This window comes from Saccopteryx leptura, chromosome 7 (assembly GCF_036850995.1).
Source record: "Saccopteryx leptura isolate mSacLep1 chromosome 7, mSacLep1_pri_phased_curated, whole genome shotgun sequence".
Lineage (NCBI taxonomy): Eukaryota > Metazoa > Chordata > Mammalia > Chiroptera > Emballonuridae > Saccopteryx > Saccopteryx leptura.
The window spans coordinates 87970215-87986340 of record NC_089509.1 but is presented as its reverse complement, the minus strand read 5'-3'; the positions used below and the strand labels follow the sequence as shown (position 1 = coordinate 87986340).

General features: G+C 41.5%; 1 protein-coding gene across 5 annotated transcripts in view; it reads left to right on the top strand.

Moving 5' to 3' along the window:
• The window catches only part of MPP4 (MAGUK p55 scaffold protein 4), a 44701-nt gene that overhangs the window by 13711 nt on the left and 14864 nt on the right, over positions 1–16126 (top strand). For all 5 annotated transcript variants that reach the window (XM_066345894.1, XM_066345896.1, XM_066345895.1 and 2 more), the window contains exons 5-14: positions 561–641; positions 1810–1941; positions 2611–2692; positions 3798–3883; positions 5506–5577; positions 6165–6361; positions 7729–7793; positions 9892–9909; positions 13280–13318; positions 15774–15794. In XM_066345894.1, coding sequence (XP_066201991.1) covers positions 561–641; positions 1810–1941; positions 2611–2692; positions 3798–3883; positions 5506–5577; positions 6165–6361; positions 7729–7793; positions 9892–9909; positions 13280–13318; positions 15774–15794 — 793 coding nt within the window. The remainder of the gene's footprint in view (positions 1–560; positions 642–1809; positions 1942–2610; positions 2693–3797; positions 3884–5505; positions 5578–6164; positions 6362–7728; positions 7794–9891; positions 9910–13279; positions 13319–15773; positions 15795–16126) is intronic.

Genomic DNA, 16126 nt, shown 5'->3' with positions numbered 1-16126 from the left:
TCTAAACCACAGAGTAAAGATCAGAATTTATCCTGTTTCATAATTTTCCCTTGCACAAATATTAAAATTGCTAATAAAAAAATAAGTCCAAAATACATATTACCATTCTTACTTTCCAATAGAAGAATAGGGCATAACATGGGAGTAAGCTACCTGAGTTCTCCAGGTATTTGAGCTTGTACCTGGGGAACTCAGGTCCCTTAACCTGCCCATAAAGCCCTCGGGTTAGCAAACAGACCTTATAGAGAGCCACCAGAGGGAGACTGTCTGGGAACACATGACATCACAAAAGTCTGTTAGTTCTTCTAAGCCTGCGATGTGCCAGGCCTGGGGCACTGGGGTTTAGATCTACCCTAAATCTTGAATTCTTCCTACTATAAAGTTTAATAAATAAGAAGCGATTGTAGGCTTTGGCTTTAAAGATGAAAAAGAAGACTTAAATAACAGCTTTTCTTAGGTCCATTTTATGCTAGTTTGTTTATCTGTGATCCAGTCTGGGTGAAGTTGACTAGGATCAGGGTTTTTTAAAAATTCACAGTGTATGCTTTTTCATCGACCAGGTGGTAGAGGTATTACAGGCAACCGCTGGTTCCCCGGAGACCCAAGAGCTGAGACAAATCCTCCAGGCTCCACACTTTAAGGCAAGTGTTTGCTAAAATAGACAAGACACACCCATCTGGCACATGGACAATGTGGGGGAAAGAAAGAAATGTGATGAAAAATGTGCACTCTGAACAGATGTCTTATTACTGAACACGGGTGACCAACACTTTGTACTTAAACAAGTGGGACTCAGATATGAGTGTCTCAGTATCGTCATCCATGGAAGCCAAGCCTGACATATTTATGAGGAGATATCTAGAACTTTCCATGGTATTTTATTTTCCCCTTGCAAATCCTCTAAAATTTCTGGGGCAGTCAGGGTAGCATCTTTCCTTTTCATCTTGGGAATATTTTAAGTTTTAGATAAAGTGTGTGAAGGCATTTGGATACCACAGTATAATGATGATTAGCTCTAAGGGAGGGAGAGGAATATTTGAAAAACATTTGATGGCAAAACAGAAGCCTACCTCTTAGTACTTACAGATTTTGAGGTCAATTAATCAGCAAATTAGAACTTTAAGAGAATGCCTGCATTTGGAGTAATTCCTCCACAGAGCAATTTGAGTAAAAAATTTGAGTTCACAAAATAACTAAAGAACTTTCTCTGAGTTCCAGCGAAGTTCTTCCTGATAAACTTAGGCAGGGCTGTAGGACAACTGCCCCCTCACCCCATGAAATGAAAATGTTAACACAGTGGGTCATTAGAAGGAACTTTTTGATCATACTTTAAACCAGGAAACTACTTTTTCTCATTCTGTTCCACCGGGCTTTTGGCTGTCACTGACCAGTTAAACCAGCAAGGTATTTTGATTACTACCCCACCATTATGCTTTAATTAGAGAGAATATTAGAAAAGTTGTTTTTTAGTTCAAGATCATAGGAGCACCATGGATGGCATGGGTTTCCAGAAAATGAGAAAGTAACAGAATAATGCATTTTAACAGAAATGAAAGAATATAATATATATTGCTTAACCTCTCTGTGTCTTGTTTCTTTACCTGTAAAAGGGGGACGATGAATGTGGCTGCCTCATAGGGTGTCCCTGACGATTAAGTCAATCCACCTCAAATGCTTGGAACTGCACTGGGCATGTGTGTTGTGTTGGTTGTGGTTATCGATGTGTCTTACATAGTGTCAAGTCACTGTTTTCTAGATGGGGATGTCCTGTGTGTGACGTTGGTTCACCTTTTCCTTCTCTGTTCCCAGGCCTTGCTCAGTGCCCATGACACTGTGGCTCAGAAAGATTTTGAACCTCTTCTCCCCCCACTGCCAGACAACATCCCTGAGAGTGAGGAAGCAATGAGGATTGTTTGTTTGGTGAAAAACCAACAGCCCCTGGTAAGGAAATAAGTGTGTATTTTCATTCATAATCATACCAGAGTTAATTGTGAACTCAATTATCTCTAGTAGTCATTTGGTCCGTATTCTTGTCTGTGGTCACAAATATAGTAAGAGGCATTCAGAAAATGTGAGGGGAATCCTTCATAATAATGACTAAACTGTATCTTAAAGATTTTTGCCGGTGACTTCAAATACATTACATGTTGTGATGTTTTCACTAGGAAAGATTTTTTATTTAGTGTTTCTCTTTTTTGGAAAACACTGTGACAGATAAGAAATATATTTTATTTTGTTATTTGGCTTTCTGGCATGTATGTACATATATTTATTCAATTCCAATGTATTTGCCTAAGTCGTATTATTATTTTTTCTCCATTAATGGGAAGTAAAGTAAGTCATCCATTTGGTTTTCTAAGAACACCCCCCTTAATTAGCTATAATCATGGGAGGTTTTATTATCTTTGTAAGGATCTAAATATTTTTTCTGTCTATGTGGTTAGATAGAGAACTCAGGGGCCATGGTTGAATGGCCTTTCCCTTTGAAGGCATGGGGTGGCCCTGCTTGGTATGAATACCCATCTGAAAGACCAGAGCTACATTGAGGAAAGCCACCAGAAAAATGGCCACATGAACTGAAAGAGGGATTCCACTGTACTCTCTCCCCAGGGAGCTACCATCAAGCGCCACGAGATGACAGGAGACATCCTGGTGGCCAGAGTCATCCACGGTGGACTGGCCGAGAGGAGTGGTAAGCCAGAGCAGCAGGGGAGCAGTGGGACCAGAAAAGGAGGAAACTCTGACTGTTTATTCCACTGCAGGGAAACCCTCTTTCCTAACTCAGGTTGGGGTTTCAATAAGTTCCACCACTTGGCTCGGTTACTAAAGAAAGAAGGAATAAACAGTCCAGAGAGATCCTGTCCCTCTCCTGCATTGACTTCCTCCATTCTAGGCACCGTATTAATATTCTCTCAGTTTACATTCTCATAGCAACCTAACAAGGTATTAGCAGACCATTTTATAGATGAGGAAACTGAGCCTCACAGTGGTTAAATAACTTTCATTTTTCACTCGATCCTTCTGCTTTTGAAAAGGCATAGCTCTTCCCTATCCTGAGACGCCTTTGCTGGCCCTTCTCCCAGGGCACCTCGCACTGCCGTGCTCCTGAAGTGAGCAACACTGCACCTGCTGTCCCTGTCCTCACTGCCCACAGCCCTGGGAACCTGGCGCAGGCTTTGACCCCAACATTTTAGAATAGGTACCCCCAGGATTTCCCAGTTGCTGAGTCCATTGGACCTTCCTTCAGCCTTAGTTTTATGTCTTCTTTTCAAGCACATTTAATATCATTGACCATATCTTTCTTGAAATTTTCATCATCCCTCATTTCTGGCCAATGACATTATCCTGCTTCTTGTCTCCTCTCTGACAGCTCCCTGTTTTACTTTGTATTTCTCAAGGCTTAATCTTAATCCCTAGGTTTCTCCACTGTGTCTCTTTTGAACTGTTTCCCCTTTTTCCTTTTTATTTATCATTTCCTTGTGACCCTGACATCTTCATTTTTCTGTGTGATCTCCTTACCAGTGTTCCAGTTCCATTTTACAACATCAGATTGGCAAAAATAAAGATATCAGCATCAGTTAATACCCAGAGTTGGTGAAGAAGTGTGAAAATGCAATTTTCACACACATTGATGGTGGTGTAAATTCAATGAACCATTTTGCCTTATTAGTATTAGTATTTCACAATAAAATTTACAATATTGAGTTAGCGAGTTTGCGACACAGCTTTGGGATAGGTGGCCCTGATTTTGCCAATATCCTTGTACCCTTCCACGTTTTGTGTTCCTATTTGCCTAGGTTTGCTGTATGCTGGGGACAGACTGGTGGAAGTGAATGGAATTTCAGTTGAGGGCCTGGACCCTGAGCAAGTGATCCATATTCTGGTACCGTCTCCTCTTGGCTTCTTCCTGACTCTGAAACGCAAGGCTGAACTGGCACCATCCAACTGCCGTGTGCTCCCTGTAATGCGATGGGAGCTTGATTCCTCTTGACAGCTTCCTCTCTCCTGGCCCCGGGCCCTGTCTGTTTCTCTACCCCCCCCCCCCCCCCACACACACACACATACAACCACCATTGGAAAGAGACTTCTCTTCCCAAGCTGCTCTTCCTGTCTTGGGAAGCCTGTCAGGTTTCCTGCCCGGGTCCCTCCCCACCTGGGAGCTCCACTGGAAACTGAGCCCCAGTGGGCAGAATCAGACGGTGGAGGAGAGTGTGAACCTGACCAAAACACCCCTTGCTCGCCAAACATTTCTGTACAGCTGAAATCTGCTTGACTTCTTCCTTGAGGCAGGCGGGGGTCGAGAGAAGTCATCGGAGGGCCCACGGGGAGGGGGACGTCCTTGCTGGCTCTGCCACTGTCCTTGGTGGTTTGAACTAGAAATTTCTGACCTGGGTGTACAAGCCTCGTCTCTCCCGTAGGTCTTCATTTCCATCCTTCCAACAGTCGCCTGAATCACAGTCCCCCTGCCAACAGCACAGCAGCTCGCGCCGCCCAGGCACACCCAAGTGTGGCCCTGAGCTTGATTGCGGTGGATCACATACTCCGGCAGTCCGCATGCGGGGTTCTTTGGGGAGCGCTAACATTTTATGTGCCTCTGGTACTGAGGGGAGGGGTGGTGTTATAAGAAGTATGTGAAGCACCTAAATAATTTGCAACCACTGCTGTCAGATTCTGTGTGGTATACAAGACACTGTAAAGGGGACTTAGAGTACTGTCAGTCACAGATGCACATGCCTCCATCTCAGTCCTGGTCCAGCTGTGGAGTTGCCAGGACAACGGTGGGAGGGGTATGAAATTCCTAAGAGTGAGAACAAGGTTTTGTTAATCTCTGCATCTCCAGAGCCTGGCACAGGGTGGGTGACAGAGTGGCTCTTACCTTCTCTACGAGGCTGACAGATTCCGTCTCCTTCAAATGTGTGAGGGCCCCACGTTCCCACCCTTAGTTCGGAAGCTTATTGTTCCCCGCGGAAGACTTGGGAGCCCGTCATTTTCCCTATCAGGCTGGCTCCCTGGGGCAGAATAATTACTGACTGAGGTAGGAAGAAGGAGTGTCAGACCGAGAGCTCCTCTTCTCCCCCAGTGCGTGTGGGAAGAAGACTGTGCTGAGTGGGGTGGTCCTGGCGGCAGCGAGATGGGGCCTCTGGGAGAGGCGGGGCCTCTGGGAGAGGCGGGGCCTCTGGGAGAGGCGGGGCCTCTGGGAGAGGCGGGGCCTCTGGGAGAGGCGGGGCCTCTGGGAGAGGCGGGGCCTCTGGGAGAGGCGGGGCCTCGGTGTGGGCTTAGCGGATGGGTGACTCTGGAGCCCCACCAGCAACTCTGGAGCAGGGCAGCAGAGCTGAAGTTCTTCTTACTTCCCGTGTCTGGGTGGTAATATTTAGCTGTTGAACCCTTTTAAAATCCTTGTGGAGGAAATCACCATTAGACTTGAGCATTTGACTCCATGTGCTGAATCCCAGTAACTCATTGAACTCTGTTATTTGTCATTGTTCCCCCTTCGACATTTTCTAGGCCATGTCTCGTGGCACAATCATGTTCAAGGTGGTTCCAGTTTCTGACCCTCCTGTTAACAGCCAGAAGATGGTAAGAATTTACTGAGCCTTCAAACTCACACACAGTGAGAGGAAGTACCATACTATACTGTTCTCTATAATGTGTTGAACATTTGTTCAATACTGTGTTGTATATTTTTCAATACTGATGACATGAATGAATACAATTAAAGGAGATGAGGTATCAAAAAATTAGGAAGTCACATCAAGGCCCTGGCTGGGTAGCTCAGTTGGTTCGAGCATTGTCCCAATGCGCCAAGGTTGCCGGTTCGATACCTGGTGAAGGCATGTACAAGAATCAACCAATGAATGCGTAGGTGAAACAAGTTTATGTCTCTCTCCCTCTCATTCTCTTTCTCTGTCTCTCTAAAATAAATAAGTAAAAATAAAAATAAAGTCAAACCAAGAATGGTGAGTGTTTGAGCAAAAACGCTCTGATCTAAGATCCAGTCACTTTTTTCTTAGGTCTTAGACTCAGCTCAAGAGGCGAGGTTTCCATTTTGTGAGGATGGAGGTGAAAGATAAGAACAGTAAATGGAGGAGTGGAAGAAATCGTTCTGTCTCGATAGCCCATCTGCACGGGCGCTTCTGACAGCGCCACTATGCTCCTGCTCACAGGTGCATGTTCGTGCCATGACAGACTACTGGCCCCAGGAGGACCCCACCATCCCGTGCACCGACGCCGGGCTGCCCTTCCAGAAGGGGGACATCCTCCAGATTGTGGACCAGAACGATGCCTTCTGGTGGCAGGCCCGGAAAATCTCAGACCTCGGTACCTGTGCTGGCCTAATCCCTTCTAGCCACCTCCTGAAGAGGTAAGAGAAGGTACTGAGAGGCCAGGGGATTTGTGTGCCTAATAAAAGCATCGGAGTTCTGACAGAACAGTGTTGAGAGTGAGTGTGAGCAGGAGTGACCTGGGAGTGGTTACCAGAGAGTGGGGGGACCAGAAGTGTGGATGTGTGCACGTCTCACATCCACAGTCCGTGACGTCAGGTGACAACTTGAAACCTGCCACAGGAGCGTACTGACACGAGAGAAATTGGCAAAAGCCACACCTGGGGCTCCCCTGCCCCGGGGCTGCTGTACCAGCTCACCACTGGCAGTGGGACGAACCCGTTTCCCCCCAAACTGCGCGGGGGAGCTATGGTCTCAGGGAGACCTGGGCTTCAGCTGGAGCTGGAATGCGAAGAGCTCACTCAAAGAGGCTGAGGTCAGAGACTTTGCTGGAGGTTTAGAGTCCAGGGTGTGTGTAAAAGGGCTTCCGGAGGGGTGGGGGATTAGAGTGCAGAGGATAAGGGATGACCTGAGCTTTGGGGACTGAGGACGGAACAGGGATAAAGCCCTAATGAGATTAGTCCTCATGGTCTCATGATGGGCAAAATGTAGTGAGGAGGCTCCAGTGGGGGTCTTCCAAGGAGTAAGCAGAAAGGACAGGTTTATCGGATTAGTGTCCAAATAAAGAGCACTAGAAGGAACTGAGATCTTGTGTTGCTAAAGGAACTGAAGGCATCCTCCCACCCCCCAACATGCTATGAAAATTCTACTGAGAGCCCTGGCCGGTTGGCTCAGTGGTAGAGCGTCGGCCTAGCGTGCAGGAGTCCCGGGTTCGATTCCCGGCCAGGGCACACAAGAGAAGCGCCCATCTGCTTCTCCACCTCTCCCCCTCTCCTTCCTCTTTGTCTCTCTCTTCCCCTCCCACAGCCGAGGCTCCATTGGAGCAAAGTTGGCCCGGGCGCTGAGGATGGCTCTGTGGCCTCTGTCTCAGGCGCTAGGATGGCTCTGGATGCAACAGAGCGACGCCCCGGATGGGCAGAGCATCGCCCTGTGGTGGGCGTGCCGGGTGGATCCCGGTCGGGCGCATGCAGGAGTCTGTCTGACTGCCTCCCTGTTTCCAGCTTCAGAAAAAAAAAAAAAAAAATTCTACTGAGACCAGCTGAAGGGGGCAGGGTGGCCAGGGGCCAGACCTTCGCTCTCAATCAGGGTGGCTCTAAAAACATCTCATGAGGCAGGAAAAAAATGAAAGGCTGTGTATATTAGGGAATGTGTTTGACAATGTGTTTGGAGAAGAAATCTTTTTTACTTGGGTAGAGGGAGGAGAATTCTAAGAATATTTTGTCCTGGATCTATTGTTAACCTGGATTGATTTTTTTTTCTTCTCATAGTGTATTTCTTTTTTTCATAGGAAGCAACGAGAGTTCTGGTGGTCTCAGCCATCCCAGCCTCACACCCACCTCAAATCAGCCATCTGTGAGTGTGCTGATAGCCCAAACCCACCATGTGTACTTTGGGCAAACTAGCTGCCTCTCTCCAGGGCTGGCTTCCTGCCCAAGGAGAATCTTTAAAGGTCCCCATTGCCTCAAATAATCTGGCAGCCATCTGAAATCCTACCATAGACATACATTCCTTTGGATTTAGAAGAGTTTTCAGTTTATGAAAATGCAAAGGTTCTCATGTTGGTGACACCTTCAGTGGTCACTCCCACCTTGCAGTCCCGAGATCTGTACAGGTAGCCGACGCACACACACTGGCAAGCAAGGCCGCAAGGCCGCACACAAGCCTTCATCTGGGTTCTCTTTGGGGGGCTGAAATTTCACACCGTCCAGGAGCTCTGATAAACAGTTGTGTGTGCCTTTGATGAATAAACGGCATAAATGGCAGACTGAATTATCACATAATGAATGTAGTTTGTTTTCTGGACAGTATTATTCAAATGACAGGAATGGTTAGTGAAGGGATTCATAGAGGTGGCCGCGGCTTGTGAACTACTTCCTGCCTTACAAAGGTGGGGTCGGGTGCAGAGCCCTGGACTCGCTGAGTAAGGCCCTTCAGAAACTGCCCGGGGCAGCCCCGTTACAAAAGGGTGGAGCTCCGGAGGAGGGAGAGGGACACAGAGAAGACAAAGTCAGCTTTGTCCTCGCTTTATTTCTCTATTCTCTGAGTCCAAATCTATTGTTTATTTTTCTCTCGAAAAGATCTGATGACAACTATAGAGACATTCTTCTTTTACTTTATTATTTTAATTTGCATTTACATAGATTCAAAAGTATCCCACCGAATATATCTCCCCTACCCCTTTATTCCCCTCAGCGCTCCCCCAGTGCCTTCCCCTCATGCCTTCCCCCCTTCCCTCCAGGATTTGAGGTCCTATTCATTATAATGCTGTGTTATGTATACATAATTTCATTAATCTCTTTCCCTTCTCTGATTTGAAATAAGAAAATACTCTTATAATTCCTCACACTGACTATATTTTCATACTATCTTCCAGTTATGGAAACATACTTTACATGGTCACAGTAACAGCTACAATACCACCTTTAATCTTTATTTTAACTTAACATTTATCAGAAATATGAATTAAAGGTATAATTTTCATAATGATGTTTTAGTTATTTCCCTTGTGTTTTGAAAAAGTTTGTTTACCAACTTTTTAAATTCATTTTCCTATACCATTTCTCAAAGACACATGGAAATGCTAATAAAGCTAATCAGTATCTGATAACAAGTATGCCCGCTGGTTGACACATAATTTGCTCGTGTAGCCTAAGTGAAATTTTTATCAGAGTTTTTGAAAACTCCATTCTGAAAATAGCTTGCAGACCCTATTTGTAAGATATCCTCACAAAGCTGTAAGACCAGGAATGCCAGTCTTGAAGCCACTGACCTAAAGGGTCACCTTGCACAGGGTTGGTTCTGATGGAGCATGATCATTTTCTAAACAATTAAATAATTTCTTTTTAACTCTCGTAGATGATTCTGCAATAGTTGAGTTTGCGTCTACCTGCTCTGCTTAAATGGTACCTTAGGAAAAAGAAATCTCAGGAGCAGTTTACTGAGTCAAGAAGTTTAAGCATTTTTATTAATCAAGAGTTATTGAAAAATTCTAGGCCTATATTAGTTTGCAGATGGTTATTAAAAAGTCATTTACTGAATATGCACTTATAGTTGTCATCTCTCTCTTTTCCACCTTTTCTTCCTTCCTTCATCCTTCCTTCCTCCCTCTCTTCTTTCCTTCAAATCAAGATACGAGTTTCTAAAATATGCTGAACTAATTGTAGTAATTCAGAAGAGAGTAGAATGCAATCTTTTATAGCTTATTGGGATAAAAAGGAATAGGACTTGCTAGAAACAAGTAGATCCTCATTTTTAACAAGGTTCATAAATATATTTGTTCTATCAGTTGTCATTTTGTTACTAAATTTTTACTAAATTTCTGAAGAATAAGCCCAGAATATTAACTATTATAATTTTGGCACTTTGCTTTTCTTATTGTAGATTAATCTGAGAAACTGAGCATAGACTAATATGTACTCTCTCTCTCCTTTAATCATTTGTCTGTGCCCAGTGATTTCTATGGAAGAAGGTAAGAAACAGTATTTGGGAAAAAAACCCTCATCTCCGAAGTCTTTTAGAAATTTCCTGTGGTTCTCCTAATTCAGTTTAATTCAGTTCAGTTATTTATTAAGCTCTTACAATGTTCCTAGTAGTGTGCTAGTTACTAATACCCTAATTTATAAAAAGATGTCAGTCAAAAGAACACATACACAATGTAATTGTCCTAACACTGAAAGGAATAAAATAAAAAAAGGGAATAACATTCACCGTGTGCAGTCCCAGTGCCTAACACAGCAGAGTATAAGAACTCAATAAAACACTGCTCCACTGTTTTTGTGTCAAATGCTTTACACACATTGTCTTCAAAAGAACCCTGTAAGGAATTTTTCCCATTTTATGAATGAAAAGATTCAGGTTCAAAGACCTTAAGAACCTTGTCAAAGTTGCAAGTAGTGTAATATGGACTGAAGCTTCTGTCTGTCTGAGGATCCTGCATCAAGGACAAATGGGACCTCTATCTAGGTGTTCCCCTTCTCCATGCCCAGACACCCAGGCCACTCATTCTGATGACAAACACACACACTCAAGCAAGCCAGAAGCTGTCTGCTTGTGGACAGGGGAGAGAAATGAGACGAGCTGTCCCCTTTGCCACCACCCCATTTCACCCTGACACTAGAAAGGGGAGGGGGAGCATGGACAGGCCTTTCGAGAGGGCTGGGCCTCTGTGGTCTTGGTGGCAACTGCCCACTGTCCTAGTCTGCTCGGGCTACCATAACAAGATACCACAACTGGGTGGCTTAAATAAATAACATGTTTATTTTCTTACAGTTCTATAGGCTAGAAGTTCAAGATCAAGGTTCTTGCAGGGTTGGTTTCTGGTGAGACCTTTCTTCGTGGCTTGCAGATGGCCACTTTCTCTCTATGTGCTCACATGGCCTTTCCTCTGTTGATGCACAAAGAGAAAAAGAGAGGAAGGGAGAGATCTGGTGACTTTTCTTTTTTTTTTTTTATAAGGCCACCAGTCCTTTCTTGGCCCCAAACTTATCCTTAATTACCCCCTTAAAAGCCCAGTCTCCAAATGGAGTTAGGACTTCAAATGAGTCGATAACAGCCACCCCAGCCAGTGGTGTGGAACTGTTGATTTTGAGAGAGCAAAATCAGTGGCTCTATTAGATCTCAGAGTTACAAGTTCAAAAAAATCAGGGCTACGTGAGCTGTTACTGTAGAATCACTCCCAGCTCTGTAAAACAGAAATGACAACTGTAGTTTTTATTTGTCTTAAAAAACAACCACAATTTATGTTATGTCATAGGAACTAATGATTTTATTGTTGCTATAAATCACTAATCTGGAAAGTAATCTCTAAATGAATAACATATGGAATTGAATGACCCTGTTGAAAATCTCATCTGTGTTATGTGTTTATCCATACCCCCAACTCTATAAAACAGTATTATTTCATAAAATGATTCATATGGAATCTTTTATTTAAAAAATATTAATGATGTGCCTTTTAAGGAGGTGATAAATACTACTTTATAATATTACAGTTCATTATATAGAGCATAATGAACTGTACTTTTAGAACATACAAGACATTTATTAAACCACTATTTATCAATCACCACAGAATTCTGGATACTGTGCTAGACACAAGATGTATAATGCTGAAATAAAGAAGATTTTTTTTGTCAGAATATATACTCAAATCACTATTTTGATATTCAAAGAAAACTCAACTCAGCTTAATAAATAATTCGTGTACCTACTATGTTCAAGACATTGAACAAAGATCTGTAAAGTTATGCAAAAATTAGTAAGACATTTCTACTTTCAAGGAGATGTCTGTATGGTGAATAAGGCAAACACCAATTGATTATATTTATATTACAAGGTAGGTAAATGTGCAGCAGCAGAGAGTTCAGAGTAGTAGGAAGACAATGCTATGCTGTCCACAGCAGGGGTATTCATTTTCATCTGTGTTTGAGATGGACCTTGAAGCCTACAGGCAAAAGGACCAACATGAGCAAAGGCACAGAGGAAGGTCTTATACTACTAATGGTAGCATAGGATCTGTGAAGGAGAGAAGTGGACAATAGCCTTCAAAGTTGGGTTTGGGTCATGTTGTAAAGGAGTGATTTTCAACCTTTTTTATCTCATGGCACACATAAAGTAATTTCTAAAATTCTACTGCACACCAAAAAAATATATTTTTTGCTAATATGACAAAAAGTATAATTTTGATCAATTTACAAAAGAAAATAATACTACTAATTACCTATCTTTTTTGCTCCAAAGTGACTTCTTAAACAATTAGGTATCTATTACTTGTATATAAAGATTTCTGGTACCAAAAATTAACCAATCAGATGCAACCTTATTATGCAATGTGACCAATAAGATGCAACTCTGTTATATGACCTTATATATTTATGGTTCAAGACAGGGCATTCAGACCAGAAGGCTGTGTTGGCTGTTGTCATTTTTTTATTTGACAATCTAAGGAGAAAGAGATCAGTGCCCCTGACTAAATAGTCAGGTATTGCATGTTTTAAAAACTCTTGCAGCACATAGTTTGAAAATCACTATTGTAAAGGGTTTCCAGTTTTAGAATGAATGGTTTTAAAAGTTATGTTCTGGCCCTGGCCGGTTAGGTCAGTTGGTTAAGAGTGTCATCCCGAAACAACAAGGTTGTGGCTTTGATCTCCCATCAGGGCACCCATGGGAGCAACCAAAAAATGCACGACTGAGTGGAAAAACAAATGCTTCCCTTCCCCTTCCTCTCTCTCTCTCTTCCTCTCTTTATCTCTCTAAAAATCAATAAAAATTAAGCCCTGGCTGGATAGCTTGGCTGGTTGGAGCATCATCCTGGAGCATGGAGGTTGTCGGTTCTATTCCCTGGCCAAGGCACATACAGAAGCTCAATGTTCCTGTCTCAATCTCTCCCTGCCTCTCTAAAAAAAAGGAAAAAAAGTTATATTATGTTCCTTTATTCTCTTACACATACCTAAAGATAAAAATACTTAAGATCTATTGAGTACTTACCATGTGCTTGAAGTTTTCATGCATTATCTCACTGATTCCTATCCTATATGGTAGGTATTACTATCCCCACTTATAGAAGGAAAACTGAAGCTTAGAGGTAAACTAATTTGTCCAACATTCAAAAGTGTATGCTTTTTAAATTTTTAACTATTTTATGTTATGTAGCCTCCCATAGCATATATTTTTGTTTAATACAGTAGACTTCTTCATCTCTCCATGTGAGAAAAAAGATTGTGAAAGTAACATTATTGTAAGGTGGTCTGTGTTTTATTGACATAAGCCTACATATAGTGAATTTTGTTTGTGACACTAAAACATTTTAAGTTCTCTTCTCTTTCTATGCTCTTTAATAGACGACGACATGAAGATTGATGAGAAATGTGTGGAAGGAGGTAACATTTCCTCCTGATAGATTTACCAGCAGAAGAAATATGAAGCACCTCAGCTATAGATATAGATTATCTTTAAGCAGAGCCAGCCTAAAGGGCCACACGTAGTTTCCTCTGGAAGCAATGTGTAAAATGCAGCCCCCCACCCTACCCTTCTCCTGTGGTTCTGACACTTGGAAGGAAAGGACAGCTGTGGGAATGTCTCCAGGTCCAAACCCACCTTCTACAAATCAGAATCTTAAAAATGACCACAGCAACACTGAGTAACACTCGGGTTTTTATTCAGTAACATTCAGCTGGAACATCTGGAAACCACCATGATCTTTGTGAAATACTATAAAATAGTGAGATCAAATTTTTAAAAACCAAAAAGTATATTTTGTTATTGTTCGATACCATCTTCTGGTAGATTCTAATATAGATAAATAGTAGCAAGTTTCAAATTTGAGAAGCATATAAAAATTTTTATATTTCTTTATTAATTTTTGGGGGGGATAAATTGGGAAAAGATTTGTAGTGGCAGAGCTAAGACTGGCTCAAGAATCACTTGGATTTTGTTGGGAGACTAGCTGGAGAGACTTTGGTCTGATATGTGAATTTGTCTAGACTTTATAGTGCTAAAAAACAAACTCCCACTGAGTATGTTTTATTGGCTTTATTTAGCAATTCATGAATTGGTCAGCATCCCATCTAGCAAACAGAAAGGAGCTCGGAACAGCTGTACAAAACCAAAGCCAGAATTCTATAGGCAAAGGGAGAAGAAACAAGGAAATTATACTAGCAACAAGGAGATTGGTTTTAGCAAGGTCACTTTCCTTTAGGGGATGGCAAGGGTCTATGAGGCAGGAGAGGACAAATTATAATTAAGATAAGTCTCAGTATAGTGATGTGGGGCTTAGCATAAGTGACTCCATTTTGGGACTGTGGTCTTCTTTTTAACAATAAGCTAATCTAGTTTTTAGGAACTGAATAAAAATATAAAATCTTTAAGTAGTGGGTATTTTAAAGATTCACAAATACTTCCTAGAATAACTACAGAATAATGCTGATATTAATATTTATTTTTTCAGGTACACATTGTTTTTTTAAATTTGCAGTAATATTCATTTCCTTTCTACAATTTGTATTCAAATTTTTTATTAGGCAATACATTCACATAGTTCAAATTCAAAAGCTACAAAACTATATTCATTAAAAACTTCCTCTCTTTCTTCACTACTTTACTCAGTTTTCTTTCTTGAGTCAATAATCTTCCATGATCCATAGAGATGTATTTTGTGCATATGAAAGCAGTGATGTATAGTTTTTCTTCTTTCTCCACTTTCAACCTCACCTTAAAAAAAACAAAACAAAGCCCTGACCCAGTATGTCAGTTGGTTAGAGTGACATCTGATACACCAAGGTTGCAGTTTCAATTTCTGGCTAGGGTACATACAAGAATCAACGAATGAATGTATAATTAAGTGGAACAAAATAATTAATGTCTATTTCTCAATTTAAAATTAATTAAAAAATTTAATAATAAAAAACAAGTACAAATATGCTTTGATGGTATGCTACACAAACTATTCTGTTCCTGACTTTTTTACTTGACATTATTTATCTTGGAGATGATTCCATTTTAGTACATAAAAAGCCACCTCATATTTTTAAAACAATTATTGGCTAAATAAGATATTGTGCATTTATACAATCACTTATTGGTAGATGTCTGAATATGTCCAGTCTTTTTAAATTATAAACAATGCTACAACGAATAGCTTTATAAATATTTTGTTTCACATGTATGAGTATACCTTAGATATAGTATTGCCTGGATGTGTGCATTGGTAACTTTGCTATATATTTTAAGTTGCTCTTTCTGTAAAATCTAGTTTCTTAATCCTTAGTATCTCTTTGAAACACTACCAAGAATGTTTCAACTGATGAAAAAGTTGGGTTTTATCAAATCTTTCTCAGTCACCTACACAAGCCTACTCAATCAAACCATTCATATACTTTCTCTCCTTGCCTCGTTTCCCTGGCGTATGCAGCCCCCAATCTTCAGGCTGGGGCATCCCTCTGTCATCCGCGGGCCCTCTAGCAGCAAAGCTCTGCAGTATCCAACAAGCTCCAGGAGCTTCCCGCAAGGTTCCACCTTTCCCTTCCTTCTGAGACTGTTTTATACTTATTTGCTCTCTTCTCTTCTATTTCATTACTTTATTCACTTAGTTAAAGCTTTTGCTGCACCCCTGCTTGTCATCATGGCCCAACTACTTCACACCACACATCTCATTTAAGATTTACATATGCCATAGAGACATCGTTGACTTGGTCTTGATTTAGGGAAAAAAAATTTTATTCAATAAGTTGGTGTGTGTAGGAAGCTTAGGCTCAGGGAATGATACTGATAAAATACAGACTCAGGATGGCTAGTAATATGACACTTTTGTTTTCTTGCCTCCATGGAAAACCATAGATGAAGAAACATTTGAATCTGGTAAGTAAAGAATGAGTATCTGGTACTGATTTTAAAATGTATATGGTATTTCAGATTTTGGTGTAATTTAAACACATATTTAGGAATATAATACAACAATTGTTTAAATTCATCAACAGTATAACTGGGAGTTACAAATTTCACCTTAATCATTATGGTCATTTTGAAACACCAAAGGGCTTTAATTGGTAGGAATCAGGAATGCTAGACATGCTGCAGATACTGTCCTGCATAATGTTTTGAATTTCCTGCTGAACAAAACTCACTACAAATATAAGTGAGTAGTTCTTTAATACACAATAGTGATGTCAGTTTTCACAAGACTAACATGA